Source organism: Falco rusticolus, chromosome 4 (genome assembly GCF_015220075.1).
Source record: "Falco rusticolus isolate bFalRus1 chromosome 4, bFalRus1.pri, whole genome shotgun sequence".
Classification (NCBI taxonomy): Eukaryota; Metazoa; Chordata; class Aves; order Falconiformes; family Falconidae; genus Falco; species Falco rusticolus.
The window spans coordinates 101,349,308-101,369,606 of NC_051190.1; the positions used below are offsets into that span (position 1 = coordinate 101,349,308).

The 20,299-nt window shown below is 38.9% G+C and overlaps 1 protein-coding gene across 1 annotated transcript in view; it reads right to left on the reverse strand.

The window, feature by feature from the left end:
* Positions 1-1,096: 1,096 nt before the first annotated feature.
* The window catches only part of CMTM8 (CKLF like MARVEL transmembrane domain containing 8), a 39,104-nt gene continuing 19,901 nt past the window's right edge, over positions 1,097-20,299 (reverse strand). The window contains exons 2-4 of the mRNA XM_037383470.1: positions 11,062-11,235; positions 6,690-6,806; positions 1,097-4,110 (exon numbers count right to left, since the gene is read on the reverse strand). Coding sequence (XP_037239367.1) covers positions 4,027-4,110; positions 6,690-6,806; positions 11,062-11,235 — 375 coding nt within the window. The 3' untranslated portion in view covers positions 1,097-4,026. The remainder of the gene's footprint in view (positions 4,111-6,689; positions 6,807-11,061; positions 11,236-20,299) is intronic.

Here is a 20,299-nt window from a genome sequence, read left to right on the forward strand (position 1 = left end):
CGCTCGGGGGCGGGAGAGCCCTCGGCGCGCCGGGGTGCCGGTGACAGTCTCGGCGGGGGTCCAGCTGCCGACAGCGTCTGCCCACACAACGTTTATTCTCCCCCCACAACCCCAAAGCGTCTGGTTCGTGATCTCGTAAAAGATAAAACATTCGCGTTAAATGGGCTGCGACGGGTAAAACTGTAACGACCGCCTCACGGCCTCGGCCCCGTTGTTTGAATTACATCATGCAGCGATGCTAACAAAACTCTGCAAAGGAAGCAATGCATTTCCTCGAGTTTAAAAATAACTTGTTTTGCTTTCTGACAAGTGAGGTAACAGCAGGCCTCCGGGCTGGGCACGTGCTGCTTCTGTACATTAGAGCAGTGACCCCATCTGCTGCTCTGTTCTGCAGTCAGGATGCGCATTCTCTTCAGATTCAGTATTTAATAGCACCTTCAGCAACTAAAATTGTCTTAGGAGGGGAGACGGGTAAGTTTGAATGACCTCCAACACAAATAAGGGGCCAGCATAAGCCATTTACGTGAGCAAGACGGGTCATTGCCAACACTGGCAATCACCATTACAGACTAAGCAGTACCTGGTTTTGGGCTTCTATTAAGCCAGCTAGTAGCTAGTAGTTACAATATAATGTTACCTGTCCCACCACATTTTATCTCATATTATTAGATGTCAAAGCTACAATATTGAACACTAGCTGCTGAAAAAGAGTTTTTGTTGGGTTGTGGTTTAGTTTTGTGGGTTTTTTTTTAAACAGCTGCTCCCCCCCACACACACACTTCTTACAGTTCAAGTTCAGAGGCATGCACGTTTAAAGGTTTCTTGCAAGCCCTGTGGAGGAAACTTCTAGTAACTTCTGTACTTCCTTGTTAAGAAATAATTTTTTCTTACTGATTCAGCTCCTTCAGTTCTTCTGGAAGTGTGTATGTGCTTGGGGCCCTGCTGATCTGAGTTCAGCCCAGTGAAATATAAATACCTTCAAATTAATACAAGTCGAAGTTGTATTTTCTGCTCAGAAATACAGGCAGCTTCTGTAAACTACTGGCACAAAGTCAGGCTAAACCACTGCTGAATGTGAAGTTTTTATTACAGTTCTCATGCTATTTACTTCATCTTAAGTGCACCATGTATAATGATGATAAGAGGTACTGACAACTGCTTAATAAATGAAATTTGATGGCCGGAAGTTGACATCAGGTACCTTTATGTACGTGGGTGACAAATTTTTGAGAGACTGTTTGTCTGAAACAAGTTATTTATACTGTCAAATACCTTCATTTTGCAAGTCGATTAGCATTTTGGGTTTTATTCTAAATATCTGTATTAAGAATTTCACTACGGATTTCATCACTTACCAGTTGTTCTTTTAAAGAAGGCTTCTTCCAGTCTTATGAAAGCCAAGCAATACCTGTAGCCACAACTCTTGTTTTAATTGTTATATGATAAACCACACCCATCTTTTACCTTCTCTATCAATATTAGAATATACAAAGGCGTAAGTGATAGCTTTCAAATCAGTATTGAAAATTAATGCACTGGAAGAAACAGATAACCTTTTGGTTGCTTATGCCTTTCTTCCAAGCCTGAAATAGGAGTAAACTTCAGAAGTAACTCTCAGCTTGTACAGATTCATCCAATTTTAACTAGATATTCATTCAGAACACTTGGAAAACAAGACAGTTGGTGCCTGGGCAACAGATGAGAGAAATGAGACAGATGAGAAAGATCATGGGAAGCAAGGTAATTATCTTCCTAAAAGGAAAGAGCAAAGGAGGTAAATTAAGATTTGGGGGAAGGGGGGGGAAAAGCAAGGCCAAGCATAAAGTAAATTCTGCCTAGTATGTAATTTTTTTGAAATTCAGAATTAAGGATTCAACTGACAGATTTGCCTTTGGAAGCCATTTCACGTATCTTCCCTTGAGGATCACCACTGAAGACTCAGAGAGGTGCTAGGTATTTTGCCAGAATCATTCTTTATCTGATAATAGTGTGGTTTTGTCCTTCGTTAGTGAGTTTATTCTGACATGTTACACACAGTTCCCACAACAGTTTTTGGTGAACTGTATGAAATGTGTTACTCTCTCTCAGCCCTACTTCCTCTTACAACCCCTATCCACAAAAGTTGTCTGGGTTATGACTTTAGACCAGACCATTGCAATTACCACAAAGTCATGGAACATTTGTGCAAACATAGCCACATTCTTTGAACTTAAAATAGGTACATCAAGTATCATTTAAGAAAGAATTCCTCTTACTACTAAAGCATTTTTATTAGTGAGAAATCACAGATGAGATTTTAATTCTGATTATATTTCTAGTCATGTTTTATCAGTTGACATTTGGATCATTTTTATCCCTTTGATTTTTTTCCAGCAATGGAAAAGAGCATATGGGATTTTAATGACACATTTTATCTGTGTAGATAAATGCATAGTTGGTAGCCCTTCTTCCTTCTCACAACTGGATAATTTTAGCAAGCAGCAGACAGGCTGACCTTTGTTGTGCAGGCCAGATGCAACTTGCAGACAAATATAGGTTTTCAAATAATATCTTGGCTTCCCTTACACTGAAACCCTGTGACTTCAACAGATAATCAAGAACAACACAATGTGATAGAGAACAGAATTAGCTGGCTGCTGATACATCTTCTTTGCTCCCAGGCATGCACATAAGTAAGCACACACCATTTAGTTACAGGGAGAAAATAAAGAAGTTTTTTTAAGCAGTAAGATTTCTCTACTACCATATATAATCCTCTAAGCAAGTTTTAGAAGACTGGAAGAGAGTCCAAACCTTCTTAACCCAGGAATAAAAAAAAATTAAAAATATACCAGTAGTTTTAGATGAGGAAAACTTTAAATAATACCACAAAATAACCATGACCTTACACTCTCCACATAATTCCTGGAAAAAATTCCCTAGGTAATTTGTATTTGAAAGTGATTTTCAAAAGTATCTGTTTTGAAGGTCATAATCTTCTGTCATACTTCTGCTTGACTCAAAGAGATTTAAATGAGCATAAAATTAAAAACTTCATTTGTTAAACTAACAACTGACAGATGATGCCAACAGACAGGAAAGGAAGGAGCAAATTCTTTGTTTCTAGCACTGGCATCTTGACAATTCTATGGATTTAACATTTATATCGTTTAATAAGATTTAGAAGCCCAGATTTTAACTAGGACAGATTAATGGCCTAATCTGAGGAGAAGGGAGAAAAACACGGTCCTCGTCCTCCCCCCAACCCAAATGTATTACCTTTAGTAGGTGTTTTGTGATATTCTCAATAGGTTAAACACTGAGCACTTAAGGGACTGTTGTCTAGCCTTATGCCTTGGAGCCTGCTGGATTGAGAAACCTGTTCAGATAATTCGTTTCAGGTACAACATTCCCTCAGTGAGCTTCAGACCTACAGTAACAGGTTCCAAAAGCAATCGCATGACTGTGAGAAGCTGTTACGACAAGCAAACAGACAGGATCATCAGAATTCTTAGCAAGATGTATTTCACTCTGAAAAAGAAATTTAAAAAGCAACCTTCTACTCCCAGTTTACAAACCATGCACAGTTGGGTCATTTTTTATTTATTTTTAAAGTTTTGGGTGGTTTTTTTCTGCACAATGTCACTTTTTGTACATAATAATGAGAGAATATCAATCTTAGTTTTGCTTTGTAGCATTCAGTATCAAAAGTATACCTGTAACATTTAAAAAGTTACATTTACAAAATTGGCACCTTGTCCTAGTAAGATTTATTAAAGCTTTAGCAATAACATCTATACAATGCCTAGAAAAATACCATGTTAATTTTAAAAGAAACAGTATGAAATTTTATTATACAGTATAAAATCAGTGTTAGATGTCTCTAAAGATGGTACTGTATTATAAATAATCATTTAATCTCAGCTTACAATATATTGTGTCAATTCTAACAGAAATGTTCAAAAAGACCTCGATTCCTCTTCCAAGCTTTTGTCGAGTATAATCCTCAAGATATTTTATACTACAGAATTCATTTTAACAGAATATTTACTGCAATGTTCGTGATCGCCAAGATATAAAGCTAAAATACGTATTTCCAGCATAGCAGGAGGTAACCACGAAGGCAAAGAACTGTAGAGAGAGGGGGAAAAAAATATATTAGGAAAAAAAATATATTTGAGACCACTGTCCGTTCTATGAAAAAAAGTTAGGGGATTTGGAAAAAGGAGAATAACAGGCTGACTAAAATGGCACTCTTCTACCTCCTTGTACTTGCGAGGTCATCACAGACAACACTGTAAGCAAGCTTGTATCATGCGTAGAAATAATGTGCCTAGAGGCATATAAAACATGGCATATTTCAGCTCATAATTCCACATCGTACTGCCTCAGTATGAACTCAGTATGGACTCCCGTCAGTCCTATACTTGCTGCTTTTAACATCAACTGCTGGTAAAGACTGAGGGAGGGACAGTGCATGGGACAGTCTGAGCTCTAGCTAACACTCCTGCACTATTGTTCCAGGATTTGCCTACAGCCCACCCCGTACCTCAGTACGGCACACCGTGCATCAAAATAGTTTGTTTACAGAGAAAACTTAAGATTCAAAGGTAGACCCAGACATGTTTTCGAACAGCAGTACTGATTAGGTCACCAATTCCAGAGGTCCTCTACTGATGTATAGAGGTATTCCTCGCTGCAAATAACATGTCACTGTTACATCAACCACGCTAAGATATTACTGCTTTGTCAGAAATTGATTACAGAATAAGCCTTCTACAGCAGGCTAGATTTATTGTACATTTGAAGATTAAAACTACACAGTATCAGTGGCGTTGTACAGCATACGTACACAGAAACCAAAGAACAGCTGTGAACTATTTCAGTTGTACTGATAAAGTCCAATTCAGTGCCAGTGGTTAAGTTCCTGTTAATCACTGCATGTTGTTCAAAATAGACAATGTTCAAAATGGTCTCATGATAAAGACCAGAATATTCTGTGCTGGTAACTGAACCAAATAAAGCTGACACTGCAAACAGGATTAACACTACTTTTCTCAGAGGTGAGCAATGATAGGACAAGAGGGAACAAATGCAAGTTACAAGAAGGGAAATTTCAATTCAATTCAATAGCCCTTCCAGCCTAAAAATGTTTTATGATTCTACCAATGTTTCTTGCTTATATATTCATCAGCCTGAGTAGGCACTTCAGCTCTGAGAGCAGGGCACTACTAAGTATGCATATAGGCAGTAAATCTAAACCCTCAAACTGAGGGCTCTTGGTGAGTCTTGTCTAATGTAAATTTAATCTGTGGTACCAAAAGTTGTAGACAATGAGGTAAAATATTATTACAATACAAAAGAGTAGCATTCTTCTTTTCCAATAATGTTGTTTCTTATGAAATAAAAGCTCCACCTAAAGTCTTTCTAACAGAGAATGACTGTGGATGATTTGCTAAATCCTCACAAACATCTATCCATGAAACTCTTAATGGATTCAGAAAGCAAGAATCTACATTTAATAGTTTATTTAGACAGTGCATTAGATAAACACTATTAGGAGGTATTAGAAGAGATTCCAAACATCCCATGAGACACTGAGCATTCATGCATTTTGCATAAAACCTGCATCAGCATGGAAGCTGATCTAGCAGCAAGAAAGTTCCTGTCAACAGCAGTGGCTGAGTAAGAGATTGGTAGTTACAAACTGCCAAGGGGATAAGACCCTGAACACCACTGAAATGACAGAGACGTAGCTATCCAATTCCCCAAGACAAAAACAGAGCAGGTGTTCAAGTCTCTGTGTTCATGGCCATATATAATAAGCTTCAGACAGAAGACAGAATCTGTGAATAAAGCTGAGAGGACAACTGCAGAAGCATGAACAGTCAGCAAAGTAGCTGTAATTAGGCATTACTGTATACAATTGAATTTGACTACTGTTGCCATAAAGTGCAAAAAGTTATTTTACAACTCCCTTAGCTAAAGAATGCATTCATCTACTCAGAAAGTGACAAGGCTCTTTAAAAAAAAAAAAAAGATTTTTTACCCACTTTGACTGACTGCTTTGGACTTCCAAATTTAAATAATAAGACAGTAATGTCAAACTAATTAATGATTTGTACCCACTTTAAAACATTGGTAAGTTGATTTTCAGGCATTGCCCACCCAACTCATAAGAAAGATTATAAAAAGCTGAGGCTGTATCAGGAAGATCACAGTAGAAATGACATTACCACTTCAGGACCTTGCCAAAGGTGCTGTGTATATGGCTCAGCCAACAAAAAGCTGAATGCATCTGATTCACAGTCATGCAAAGTTAGCCAAGTTTAAACATTTTTGAAGTTGTCCAAGTGCACTGAGCTGACTTGGTGCTCACACAATCTGTTTTGTCTACTCTGATGCACAGGTTATAACCTCTGCCAGAGAGCTAGTAACACATGGTGGCAGGCAAGGGGAAAAGCAGCATGATCATAAAAGCATTACAGCCTTATCCGACATAACTGTCATCTCCTTGTGGCATTTCTAGTCATCTTCAAAAACTATGAACCAAATTACAGCTACCTATAGGTTACGTGTGTGAGCTTCTGTATCAGTCTGCAGCTTTTCAAAATCCAGAACTCGTGCATTTCAACCCACACTTCCAGCAAACCTTCTTTTGATATAACTTTACTGGACAAAGAATTGATGTAAACAAAAAATGAACTCACTGAAGAAGCTGCCCAGCTGTTGTAATTGTGACTATCCAGTTCTTTGGTAACTGAAGATGCATCCACAATGGCAGCAATGAGGTACAAAACAAAGGCACTCCCATTAAAACACAGACCCTGTTGAAAAACCAAACATAACTCATTAACATGCACATGCTTTTGTTACCATTTTCTATTCCAACACTACAAAACTCTCCTCTGAAATATAATGTACACAAGAAATGTGATCCTTAACTATTTTTACCTTCTTCCAAGTTTCTCTCCGTAAGATTATAATTTAACTGCTTATTTTGAAGAGTCATAAACATTAAAGCACATCTTGGACAAACTGTTCTCTCTGTCACCAAATCCAGGAAAGTCTAAAAGCTAGTATGCTGTGACTTTCCAAAAGTGAAAATAAGGATACAGTTCAGTTATCACGATCTAAGTGTTAAGCAGTAAGAGTATGACACTATGTGAAAATAATAAAACAAAACTGAAATTTGATTACATTTCTCATCTACACAAAGATACACTGTAGGAATCAGTAACTCATGGCATATGAACAATATTTATAAAGCTTCTAAAACTTTTTTTTCCTCCGCTTTTGAAGGAGACAAAGAAGGTATATTTTTTTCAGTTGTATTCTTCCATTTTTCAGTACCTTTCCCTTCTGCCTGCTTTTGAGAGGAGAAAGAAACAGATAAAACCAAGGAGAAGATCAGTCTGAACGGACCACATGGGTCACCTAGACTCATCCATGGCAGATGCTGCATTGTCTCTTCCAAGGAGCAGAGTTTATGTCTCAGGGTATCTACGTTCATTACTAAGAAAGACGCAAAGCAGGTAACATTGGTCTCGCATAACACTACAGAGAATAAACAAAACCAGTTTGTTTGGGGTTTGCATAAAAAGGTATAAGGATTTTTTTTTAAAGTATGTAATTTTAATACTGTGTTCTTTACTCACTACTTGGTTGTGGATATAGGAAGATCATCCTTATTTTTAAAAAAATCTTCGAAAACTCTACCCTGCTACTTGTCTCAGGCATATGAATTTGGCCATGAAATACACTTCTTGTTCACTGGTGCCATGTTTCAGTGGAATACCCATGACATGATTTGCACCTAGTTACAACTGCAGGAATTGGTAACTCAATTTAGTCCAGGTCCTAGTGTTATAAATGATCTGCTCCCTTCAGCTTCTGGCCCCGTGTTCGCACTCCAGAATGTCACACAAATATCATAACCCTTAACTGTTGGCGCAGTTGTCTCTAAATGATGCCATATTGGTGCAGCTCCAAGTTATTTATTTCCATGGTGTGACCCAGTGGATGCTAGGAATGCAAGTCAATTATTCACCATTTCATTCACTAGTCACCAACTCTGGTAGAATCTAAAAAAAGAGGTGCAGCCCAACAGGAGAAGTTCAGAAGGCAGCAACAACAGCTGTATCCACATCAGCAACTCCCTCAGCGCACCGAAGCCTAGATCAACAGCTTGAAGTGGTTGGTATGGAAGCTCCTCACATCTATCTCCAGGACGCTTGGTTCTGGCAGAGTTTACTTCAGACTCGGTAGAGTCTGGCCCACTGCCGCACACTCCCGTGACACACAGGGTTCAAAACTTTCTGGAGGGAAGCCACTCCCCAGACACACACTTTCTGAAGCCCCTCCAGAGAGCAGTGTGCTGTGCTGTCATCTGTCAACATGTCAGTCCAGGTCACCACTGCCTGTATAAGATTTCCCATGCAAAAAGCCTTACAGTTTTCAGAGCATACTGAAGGGCACGTACATCCTGCTGTGGTTCCCAAGTCCTTGCAACTTCAGGGCACTTAGAAAAAAGCCACCTACAACACCTTTCCCCAGGGAACTGTCGGCAGTGCCTCAGCACTCAGATCGAGTCCAAGGCCTGGCACTTGGTGTTTAATTCATACATTTATAAATGAGTGGGGTTCATCTCACCTCTGTCAGTTGATCTGATAAAAGGTCTCTATCTACAGATCTCACCTCTCTTGTTTTATCTGGGCATTACAGTAATAAAGTATCAGTCGATTTTAGGATAAAATGCCAACAATTGCCAGGTTCAGGTGAACTTTGGTAAAGCGCTGATTTTCAAACTCTGAAATTTGATTGCCTAGAGTATTTGTTGTTGTTATTTTTAGATTTCCTGTTCCAAAAAGACTCAATTACCCTGGAAAGCTACAAATCCCTGCAGTATCTTGTCATGTAGAAAAGAAAAAAGCACATAATTTTTGAGAAGTGCTGCTCTGGGAAATAACACTGTTGGGGAAGATGGAATGCAATGCAAGCTGATTGGGCCTTTACTGCCAATATATTACTCAAACCAAATGGTTCATGCTAAATTACCATCTGCTTCTTAAATTCAAATCTACCAGATTTTAAAAGCTTCCACTGATTGTTTTAGCAAAGAACTTGCACTATTAAGGAGAGTTAGTTTTGAAGCACATCCTTTGGGTTAATTTGCAGTAAAAATAACTGCATCTTAAGCAATTTGGTAATGTGCTTAACCTGCAAAAAGTGAATTTATGACAGAGAAGTCCATATGTAATTTTGGAGACTGCATACAATAGGCACAATTTGAGCTAACTGTTGCCTAAACAGGCAGAGCAATAACTAGCACAGACTGAAATTCAGGATACTTCAGAGAATAAGGGGATGGTGGGCATAAGCTTCCTCACTCAAAAAGGTGTGTGCATCATGCTCCCTTGAACGAAGACATTAACAACATCTCTCTGAAGGGACCCAACATTCCTCTTGGCCAGCCAGGAGTGGCAGAAGTCCAATTCAAAGGCTGTTCCCAACAGCTCTCTTAATACCTTACAGCAAAACAAGTTGGAATGCAAGCATCTTTTATTTTGCATTGATTTTCTCTTCATATTACCCTTTACTATAAATGGAGACTACCTTTTGGACCTACATTTATGTGATCTTATCTACAATATGTTTGTAACTCACAGCAAGAAATACATTCAATATGAAGTAGAAACAAATTAAATACTCCAGCTTGCCTACCACATAGATCAGGGACAACTCATTTATGTGCAGTTGTTGTCTGATAATAAGTGTTAAACTGATAAAAGAGGGCTAATGACTAAAGCTGTAGCCAAACGGATACAAAGATGCCTTCCCTTTGAATGTACTTCACTTACATCTAATGCAATGAGGGGGGAAAAAAAACCCCAACACACGTTTAAATGGACCCAGACACATTACTGCTGTAACTGAAATAATACAACATTTCTATAGCACTGTTATATCCTTAATGGTAATTGCTGGTCATGAAACTTGAAAACAGAGAAGCTATCTGAATGTGATCCTGGTGGTTCTTATTAGTAATTGCTATAGCTAGCTATTTATAACAGCAGTAAATGGGAAGAGTGAAAGAAAGAGAGTATTCAATTTTGGTCACATACACGATATAGCTGATAACAAGTGGTTTACAACACAGAAGTCAAATATGCTTTATCATAAAAATAACAGAATTATTGTCAATAACTTTTATCTAGTGGAAAAAAAAAAGAAAAAAGAACAGTATCTCACTGTATCAGATAAATGCAAAGCTAACATTTATAATCATTCCTGGATGGGCCACAAATAGCCAGGTGGCTGAGATGACAATGACTTTTAGGATCTGTTACCCTGTACACCAGCCTGTTATAAAAATAATGTAAAAATATAGTGTTGAGAGGTACAGCTAGCCAGGCTTGTTCAAACCACAAAAACTGGATCTGAATTTTAAGTGCCTGTGAAATTTTTCTGTAATTACATTAGCTGTTTATCTGATTTCCATTAAGTCTTGAGCTAAAAGCAAAGGATTACATGGCACATATTTTACATATATATAACACTAATTTTCAGCATCATTTTCACAGTAGGCTATATATGGATTGCCAGACTGTTGCTACCTCTGAACCATCTTTGCATTTAGTTTAACAGACGAAGACTCATGTTTTAAGAGCCAGGGTCCCACTTCCAATTCATGGTGTTGATTCAGGTAGGGATTTCTGCTGTTTAAGCCATATGGCCAGGTCTGTTAGCTCAGAGGCAGCAACACACATATTCTTCATGGGATGTAATCACTAAACGGAGAAAAAGAGGCCACTGTGCATAAATATCAGTCACACAGACATTAAAAATCAAGTCACTACATCAACTGCTGAACAAAACAGTGAAACATCACAGGAAAAGTGTTTTAGAAGTGTCTAGGTAGTATGAAGGTTAAACGCGGCAGGTATGCAGCCACACAGTAATAGGGAAAAATGTGCAAAAAGCACAAGTACTGTTGGTTAACCACATCTACAGAATGCATCAATATTTTATTCTTTTCATAACTCAGCAAACCTGAAAAAAACAAACAATGGGTATATTTACCACCGTGGTCCATGGCACCTGGGGGATCCTGGTGTACGTCATAGTCATGTAGATGATCAGAAAGAAGACTGTGAGAACCCAGTAAAACACAGCTACAAACATCACCCAGCCAAAAGCTGGATATAGAAAGTATTCTGTTCCAGCAATCAGGGTCCACACCAGCAGCCCCAATACCTGCAAAAGTTACGGAGAAGAAACAAAACTGTTACAGTCTTAGACCTCATACATTTGTTCTAGTTCAAGGATCCCCACCACTGCCATTCACATAACCACTTAATGAGCTGAGTTGAGATGCTACACTGACAGAATACCAATCTAACAAAAAAGGAGAACATATAAAACTCGTTTTGCTGTGGCAGGGTGTCACAAAGGGAAAGGTAGAATGAGGCATCTCAGTGTTGATTTAGCTTACTTTTAACTATTATGGAGCCACACTTGTAGTGGTCTTACAGCTAGCTCTCAAAAGGATTGCTTATTTTCGCCTATTAGCTTATGTGCATGAAGGTAAATATTTTGCAGTCAGCAAAGTCACTTTAGAAACAGAACCTGTGAAGGGCCACTGGGATCTTCAGGTCCCATCTGCCACTGTCACGAAAACTCAGCAGCTGGGGTCTAGTCCACCTGCCCTGTGGACTGGCAGGCACAAAACAACTCCCGGGACCTTATTATAAAAGGTCAACAAAAGATCAACAGACAGCACCACTGTGACACGCTGCTGGACCAGAGTGGGTCAGGTTCAGAATGTTATATTCCACTGTTCTTAAAACATCTCCAAAGTGACCTGATCCTGAGTAGTAGATAAGAAATCACACTCAAGCCAAGTCCTCAAGCAAACCAATCTGGGGGAAAAAACTTTCTCCTCATCTTGAATCTGGCAATCTGTTCGTATCTAAGACATGAAGAATTACATGAACCAAGATTTTAACATACTCTTCTCCAGTTTTCTCTAGTGTTAGGTGATCTCCAATGCATTAAGAGATATGAGGAGCAAACAAAATATAAGCCACAGGAAGAAAAGTTGTGTGTTTCACAAGTTGTCCAGCAATTAGAAAAATCTTAATTATGAAAATAAAGGGCTATTTTATTCCTTAAAAACAAGAAAGCAGAAAATACAAATCCCACCACACACACTTTACTGGAGTCAGATGTGGGAATTAAAATTCCTATATTTGAGACAAGACTTATCTCCTTCTGCTATATGGACTACGGTGAAACTGCCTGGCAGTAAGAAATTGAAGGAAGACAAAATTAAAGCACATAGTAACACACTTATTTAACAGACAACAGCCATATCTGGACAATCTAAAGAACCTTCTAACCCAATATTAGTCTTCAGCAGTGGTTAATAACAAATGTCCAAAGAAATATATTAAGAATAGATCATGCAATATTAATGTTTCCTTGGACTACCTTCCTCAGCTCTCAGGAATGTGCAGTAGAGGGACTTCCTGAGCCTACGGTGGCATCTTTGTAATCAATAGCTCCTGACAGAAGATGACAGTCTTGCTATAGCTTCATTTGCGCAAAAGCTAATCCTATTCCCATGCAAGTTGTTGTCCATGGTCCCATTTACTTTTCTATTGCAGAACTGAATATGTAAATATTAATGATAAAGCTCTAAATATTACATACATGACAAAACTCTAGTGTTAAACAAAAGTGTATTGTAATTGGTCCTGCTAACTTTCAGCAGTGTCCTGGTATATGTTTATTTTGCCTTCAATTCATCCTCCTGCCACCCAAACTTAATTCAGCCTTCTGTTATCTTGCACGTTCAGAGTATATTTCTGTACATTATCTGTACATTCATCCACATCCGCAAAAGCACCACACAAATGTCTGTTCCACTTTTCCTTTTTTTTGGTCTTGTAATAGAGAAGGCACATAATGGTCTTTCTAAGAGTATTTTTCCACCGTTTTCACCAATTCAGGATTTTCTCTCTTAACAGGAAGCCCTAGAACTTGCTCAGACTGGGATAAAAATTCCTACTTTCCACAGCATGCCAGGGGAGGGCAGTATTGCCTCACAAGAACAGTTCCAATAGCATTAACTGGGTAGTTTAAACATACACTATTCTTAAATGCAAAGTTACCAGTTCAGCAATGCTTCTCGTAGTTCATTTAAATTCTAATTCCAACAACATTTAGCAATTCAGTTAATAATGCCTCAAAATGCATGAACTACCCATGATTAGATTGAAAACCAACTCAGTTCCAGTGTTCCAACAGCTTTAAGATTCAACAATCTTGATAGACTGTTTAGCTAACAAAATACCATTTTCTTAGGATACAAAGTTGCTTTTCGTTGTTTCCATCCACTTTAATCCAAATTTAAATTCATAATTCAGAAATTATACCAATGAATAACCGGTCTCGTGCTTGATAAATAATTATTAAGGACAGATTTATCCTAGATATCAACATCTAGTAAAATACCAAGAACAGAAACGTCAAAGATGAGACAAAGAAAACAAATACAATTATAAATCATTAAACACTATAGCCTACTGACAACAGTGCTGGTTTTTAGAAAGCTTTTAAAAATAGAAGTATACTTTCTCATAAAAAGCACAAGACTATGAGAAATGCTTAATACTACATTAAACACAAATAAGGTTGATAAGGACACCTCAGCTTATATAATGGATTATATCTGGTCACAAGCAGTGAATTAGTAACATTAAAAAGGAAAATTTTGAGATTACATGAGACCACTGATCTTACATTACCAGACAACAAAGCTAGCAAGACATTAACTACTGCACTGGCATCCTCACTGGTCACTGCTATTTCCAGTAACATTCTAACCTGGCATTATTACCCCTCTTTCAATCTAATTTTAAATATTTAAGTGGCTGTACTTCTTACATTCCAAATTCCAAATGAATTGCTTTCAATGAATGTTTTTAGCTAGTCCATATCAATGGCAGAACAATTTATCTAAGCAATTGAGATGCGCCACAGATATTACAGATTTATATTCTTAACTAGTTCTTGGTTCGTATGCATCATAACTTTGAAGGGTTGCATATTAAAGTGCATCTGACATTTTCAGTTAGATCCAGACACTCTTACTGCATATTACTGGAGCTGACAGGCTGAAATAATATTTCAGATTTCTTGATTAGACCTGAAAAGGCCAGATCAGCTCATAGTAAACTATTCACTGTGTGCAGTTAAATGATATGGCAAATGGTTTTATTGCATATGTAAACATACGCAATAAATTGATTTAACGTTCACACTGGCTGTCAGCATCCACAAAGTAACTAAAGAGTCAAAGGAACATAGACATCTAGACAAGTTTTCTGTGATTAGCTTGTCTTCTCAGCATATTAATACTGGGATAGCTTCTGCAGTGTTAAAAGCCTGTCTCATAATATTCTAACTGTCCCTTACATTACAGTTTGCTGCTCAACAGATCAGTTCAAACTGGATGACACTCGTGCATCTGCTGGAGCAGCGAATGACTTTTCCTGCTGATTTGGTAACAAACCTCCCCACTGGGAATAACTGGACTATATTCAAATGCCATCTCAATGAGCATCCAGTGTACAGAACCTGGCAAGTGAGTAATAAGTATGTGATACCGTAAAGCAAAGACCAGCAACCGCAACACCTGGGGAGCGCCCATAGTAATTCAGCATGTAGAAAGTACACAGCTACCTTCAGTGCTTCAGGTCAGCTGAAAGACAAGGGAGAAAGTAACTGGGAAAGGCCTCTATCTCATTATAACCAGGTATGCTGAAGTGTACTAGTAATAGCTAAGTATTATATTTTAATTTATGAGCAAGTCAAAATATGCCTATTTAGAATTACAGGAACATACCAGAATCCTGTCAAAAATCACTCTAAGAAAGGAAGGAAAAAGCATCAAGAATGAAGAAAATAATGCACGTGGTAGTCAATGAGAGGGGGTGCTAGGTCCTGAGATTCTAAGGGCTCCACCAACTGGGTCCAGTTTTTCAAGTCAAATGGGAGATAAGGATTTCACTTGCCAGCACATGATAAAGGCAAGCAGTTTGCCCTTGTTTACTGCAATCTCTGATTTCACCTCAGACATCTATTTCGCAATTGTCTGGCTGCTGCTTGATCAGGTATCTCCATTACTAGAATACATTAATATATCAAATGTACTAATGCATACTTCAGCAGTTGGCAGATACCATAAAAAAGAAATAAATTTGTAGCGAAATCCAACATTATTGAGCGTGCAGGTTTAAGATTAGATGCTTAATTGCATATACAAACCCTTAAATAAGTGCCATAATTTTTCCACAGTGCCAAGAATTTCAAAAACATCTGACTATTTAGTTACTTAAAAAAAAATACTTTGTTGCCTAGTAGATGAGACACCTTGTCTCATGTCCCCTTACAGGTCAGTGGGTACGAAAACAGATGTGAGTTTGAATCTGTGTATCCAGTTTTGCTTTCTGAAGCAGCTTAAAAACTGCAGAACTGAATTTGTACTTGCAAACTGTATTTACATAACCTGTGACTCCTCTCCAGTGACACAAGCATTACAAACTCTGTAGCATTCATCTTTACTGGTTAACCCTGCCACACAGTTAAAAACGTTTATGCATCCCTTTCAAAGGAGAAAGAATCTCATTGTGGCAGAATTGACAGGGAGAAAACGCCAAGGCTCATCCAGTTTCATGAAATAAAAAACTCACACCAAAACAACAAAAAAACCCAACTACCTGGCATGTTTGCCTAAAGCTTTTCCTATTCTTTAACCTAGAGATGCTTCATAGGACTGTTTCAGTTCTCTGTATGCGTAACTACTGTAGGATTTATGCAGAGTTGCTGCTGGCACAGATGGAAATGATTGCAGGAGACTAGAAGAGTTCAGCATATGCAGCAACAGTTGTCTCCTGTATTCAAGCCACCTAAACATGGACAGAATCCAGCAAGTGGAAAGCATGACATCTTGCTTCTCCTTCCCAAGAAAGGAAATTTACAACTAGTAGAAAGAAAGACCATTCTAAATTACTGCACATCATTATTTCACCACTAAATCACGAGTTAGAAGTTACCTCAGCAGCAGTACAAGCAGTCTATGAATGTCTCAGCCTCCAACCTTTTCTTCCCTTGGCAACTCCCTGCAGGCAAAAAAAACCCCATGGAATCTCCTGTGGGCAGTGAGAAGATGAGCATTTCTCATGCCTGCTCCCTAGTTTGTTATCTCACCTTTCATGGCTTTCAGGGAAGACAAGGCTGGAGATGCATCAGGCACTAAGACGGTAAGCAAGGATCCCCGAGGGCAGCAAAACTTGCAGTTCAGCACTACAGGGCTCCCCTTATTTTATGTTGATTAGTCAACCACCCCTTGTGGATTTGTAAGCATTTGGTAAGATTCACATTCTTCCAGACCTGACATGAGATGGATCACACACCAAAATGCAGAATCTTATAATGTGAATCATTACCGGGGTGGGTGGATGGGTGGGATTGTATTTAAAGAGAAAAAAAAAGGAGAGGAAAAAAAAAGGGCATTCCTCCTCTATTGTCCCTGTAAGACAAGCCCAGGACAGTCAGTCGTAAGAACAGGCAGATTTAATCGTCTTACATTTGACAGGTACAGAATGATTATTTTTTCCTTGCAGCTATGGCTGGAAGTGGAGTAAATGTTTGCCGTGCACTTAAACAACGTCTTTAAATCAGAGGTTTTGTGCTCTCATAAACGATCTATGAAGCAACATGCAACAATTCCCCTTCTGCCACTAGAGAGAGCACAATCATTGCTGGTTTTAGGAAGCTGCTTTAGACGGGGGCAGTTGGGCAGACTTCAGCTGCCCAGCAGAAACATCGAAGGGGCAATTTGTATACCGTGCCAAACCCCTGCAGACTGAAAGGGAATGCTCGATATAAGCGATACATATAAAGAAATCTTTCACAAGGGTGATGCTAAGTTAGAGTGTCTGCACAAAGCAACTTTGACAGGTTCAATTCCATACTGGGTATAACAGTAACATCAAATGTAGGGTTTTCCACAAACTACTGGAAATGAGGAGTATTTATTGTTTTACTTACAACAACAAAACCAAAACAAACTCCACCAAAAGCAAATAAAAACAAAACAAAATAAACAAAACCACAAAATTCTTCCCCACTATTTAGAAAACTGTATTTTAATGTCCATGGAGGAAAAATGCCTAAGAAAAAGTAAGGTAAAAGCCTGCAAGTACTAGATAAATCAAGTATCAGCCCAGACCAAATTACAAATCATAAAAATCTTGTTTGTGCTGCAGTCAGAAAAAAAAGTTGCTAAAAATATTTTTAAAACTTTGCTTTTAAAACTGGAAGGATCCAGTTTGATTCAGAAATCAAAGACTTCTATTAACACTGAGTAAAGATACAAACACAAGGAAAATCAAAAACATCTTTCAGCTACATGTTTTAGAGAGATGGGATCCTTGCTTAAGTATCTTTGAAACGTCAAGGTCCGTGTTAACGTACTCTGCAACGATCTATTCAATACACTGCCTTAGCCTACTGCATCTCTTTCCCATTCCCAAATACTTTAACACAGAACATTACAATGAGTTGACACCAGCGAATACGACCGCCGCTCCGCTCCCCCCCCCCCCCCCCCCCACTAGTGACAGTACTGTACTTCACAAGCATTCGGTGTCAGCAGCCATTGGAAGCATTGATTTTGCCAAGAGCTCCTCAGTGGAGGAAAGCTTCGTGATTCACCCTGCCCGTTCGCCTGGTGAGACAATCCTGCAGAAGAGAACTCTGACTCTACATACATGCAGGGAAAACATCCTTTGAGTTCTGCATGTTTTTGCAGGTTGTACACCAAATAAAAGAAAAGGCTAGTGTTTTTGCTGAAACTTTTCAGTGCTTTGCCTTCCTAGCAAAATTTAAAAATCCACAGTGCTCACAAAAAAATGCCAGTGGTCATAACGGATATACAATAAAGTATTTTATCATTAATACAGTACAACTCTTAGTACCAAACTGAGCAGCAGCTACAGATCTCAAGTCTCTCCTACCTTTGAAAACATTCCTATTTGTAATAAAATTGTGCAAAATTCAGTCTCTTTTACTTTCACAGTATTTCTAAAAATTATCTGAATACCTTTTAAGTTATTTTCAAGCAACCAGTTTCAGTGTTGAATCTTCCCACAAGTCTTCAAACTTTCTGTCATGCTATTGGCTCCATGGCAGCACCAGACCAAATGCAAATGCAAGGGCTCAAAATACTGGCAATACTAAACATCACTTGAAAAAACTCTGCCGCCGCCACTCCCCACCCCAGTTTTTACACCAGATTTCCTAAGAAAACTATTGGAAGCAGCTATGCTCCAGAAGTACATCTTCACTAAAGAGTGAACTATCTTACTCAAGAATTTAGTCCAAATCCTATTACAAGCCACACAGTAAAACCTCCTGACCCAGGCTGGAAAATAGTCAAGGCCTGCTGGCAGACATTTCATTCAATAGGGAGTACACCTATTCTGGAGTGAGAATTCAGCCCAACAGCTGACACATATCTAGTGCCTTTCCCACAGCTCCACAGAGCAGGGAAGTCCTCCCACACATCCCCCAGTTCCCCAGGAAAGAGTCCAAGAGTGCCTTCACCTAAAAAACTGGGGACCAGACCTCCTTACACCTGAGCCAGTAAAGAAGGGCTAGTCCTGATGTTCAGACCTGACACTCATGATCCAGATCAGCCACGCAGCAAGGATGCACTGAACTGGCCACGTCATGCGTAAATAAGGGTATCGGCTTGCACTTACAAAAGGATTCACACTGAGAGGCAGAGCCAGTTTGCAGGAGTGCCCAAGAAACTATAAAGTCTCATTGGGAAAAGCAGACAGAGGGAGGCAGTCAGCGGCTGGCATGCAAGCAGGAAACTTATTTTTCTGACCAGGATGGGTATTGCCACACTGCAGTGCTGCCTAGGCATAAAGACAATAGTACCTGAGCAAAATGCAGTAGCACACCCCAATTTCATGTCACCTTAAGGAATCTACTGCCTACTAAAATGAATGAATCACAATGGTACTCCTCTAGCCTTCACCGTTGACTCCACTGACTGCACTGCAACTCATGCATGAATCTTCTGCGATACGATGCTCCAGCTCCCTGCAACTGACAGCTGAGAAAAACAACTTGGGGGTAGGAAAGAGTAAGGAAACCATACTGTCCGTTCCAGTAGTGTATTACAATACTCAAGTGTTGCTTCACCTGAGAAATATGCATGGAATGTGTGAGACCAGAGCTAATACAAGTAACGCAGACCAAAAGGAGGTAGCGTAAATTAAAGAAGCAAAAGATGTTTTCTGGAAAACACAGACCACCCCATCTCCCATCAAAACTGTGACATTATTACAAAAGAGTTTATTTCTTACAGTTTCTCAGCAAGTTTTGTCTGAAAAAATAACTAGAGGTAGGGTAATGAATATTCAGAAGGCAAACAAGAAATAATACTGTGTTTGGGTTGTAAATTTTGTTCCATGTGACCTAAAATGTCACAATGGAAAATTAGAAACTGTTAGGAAAGGAATAAAATCATAAAAAACCTCACCAAACAGAACATATCACAGTGCTTTATAAATCAATGGCGTACCCATGCACTGAATATATTTTGTTCATCCCTTTCCCATTTCTAACATTATTCAGCTGGATTATGCAAGGCACAGAGAAGGGCTCCTGCACAAAAAGTAAGTTAAAGTTGGAAAACAGATGAATCTATTCCTTCAGTCTATCGAAGGCTGAAGGAGGATAATACAGAAGTCTGCAGAATGGCAAGTAGCATGAAGAAGGGAACAAGGACTGGATTAGGAATCATAACACACGCATCCAGCTAAATTATCAGGCAGAAAGTTGAAAACCAGAGAGAAGTAAGTGGTATTAAAAAAAAACCAAAAAAACCTCAAGAAGGAAAAAACCAATACATAACCAAATCACAGAATTCATTGCCACAGGATGCATCATACACACTCCTGAAAGACAGGTCAGCCCTGTCTGTATATATTGCCTATATAAACAATAGACAAGATGCAACCTTCAGCTCTGGAAATTCCAAAGTGTGCAGTTTGCTAGAAGCTAGAAAACTACAGCAGAGAATCATCTTGCTGTATGTGCTCGTTCTTACATTCCTCCCTAAGTTTTCAGTTATCAGTCATTATCAGAGACTGAATACCAGACCCAACAGACCACTGACCAGATCCATTCCAACCGCTGTTAGTAACTTCTGGTTTTAATTTGCCCTACTTTCCTG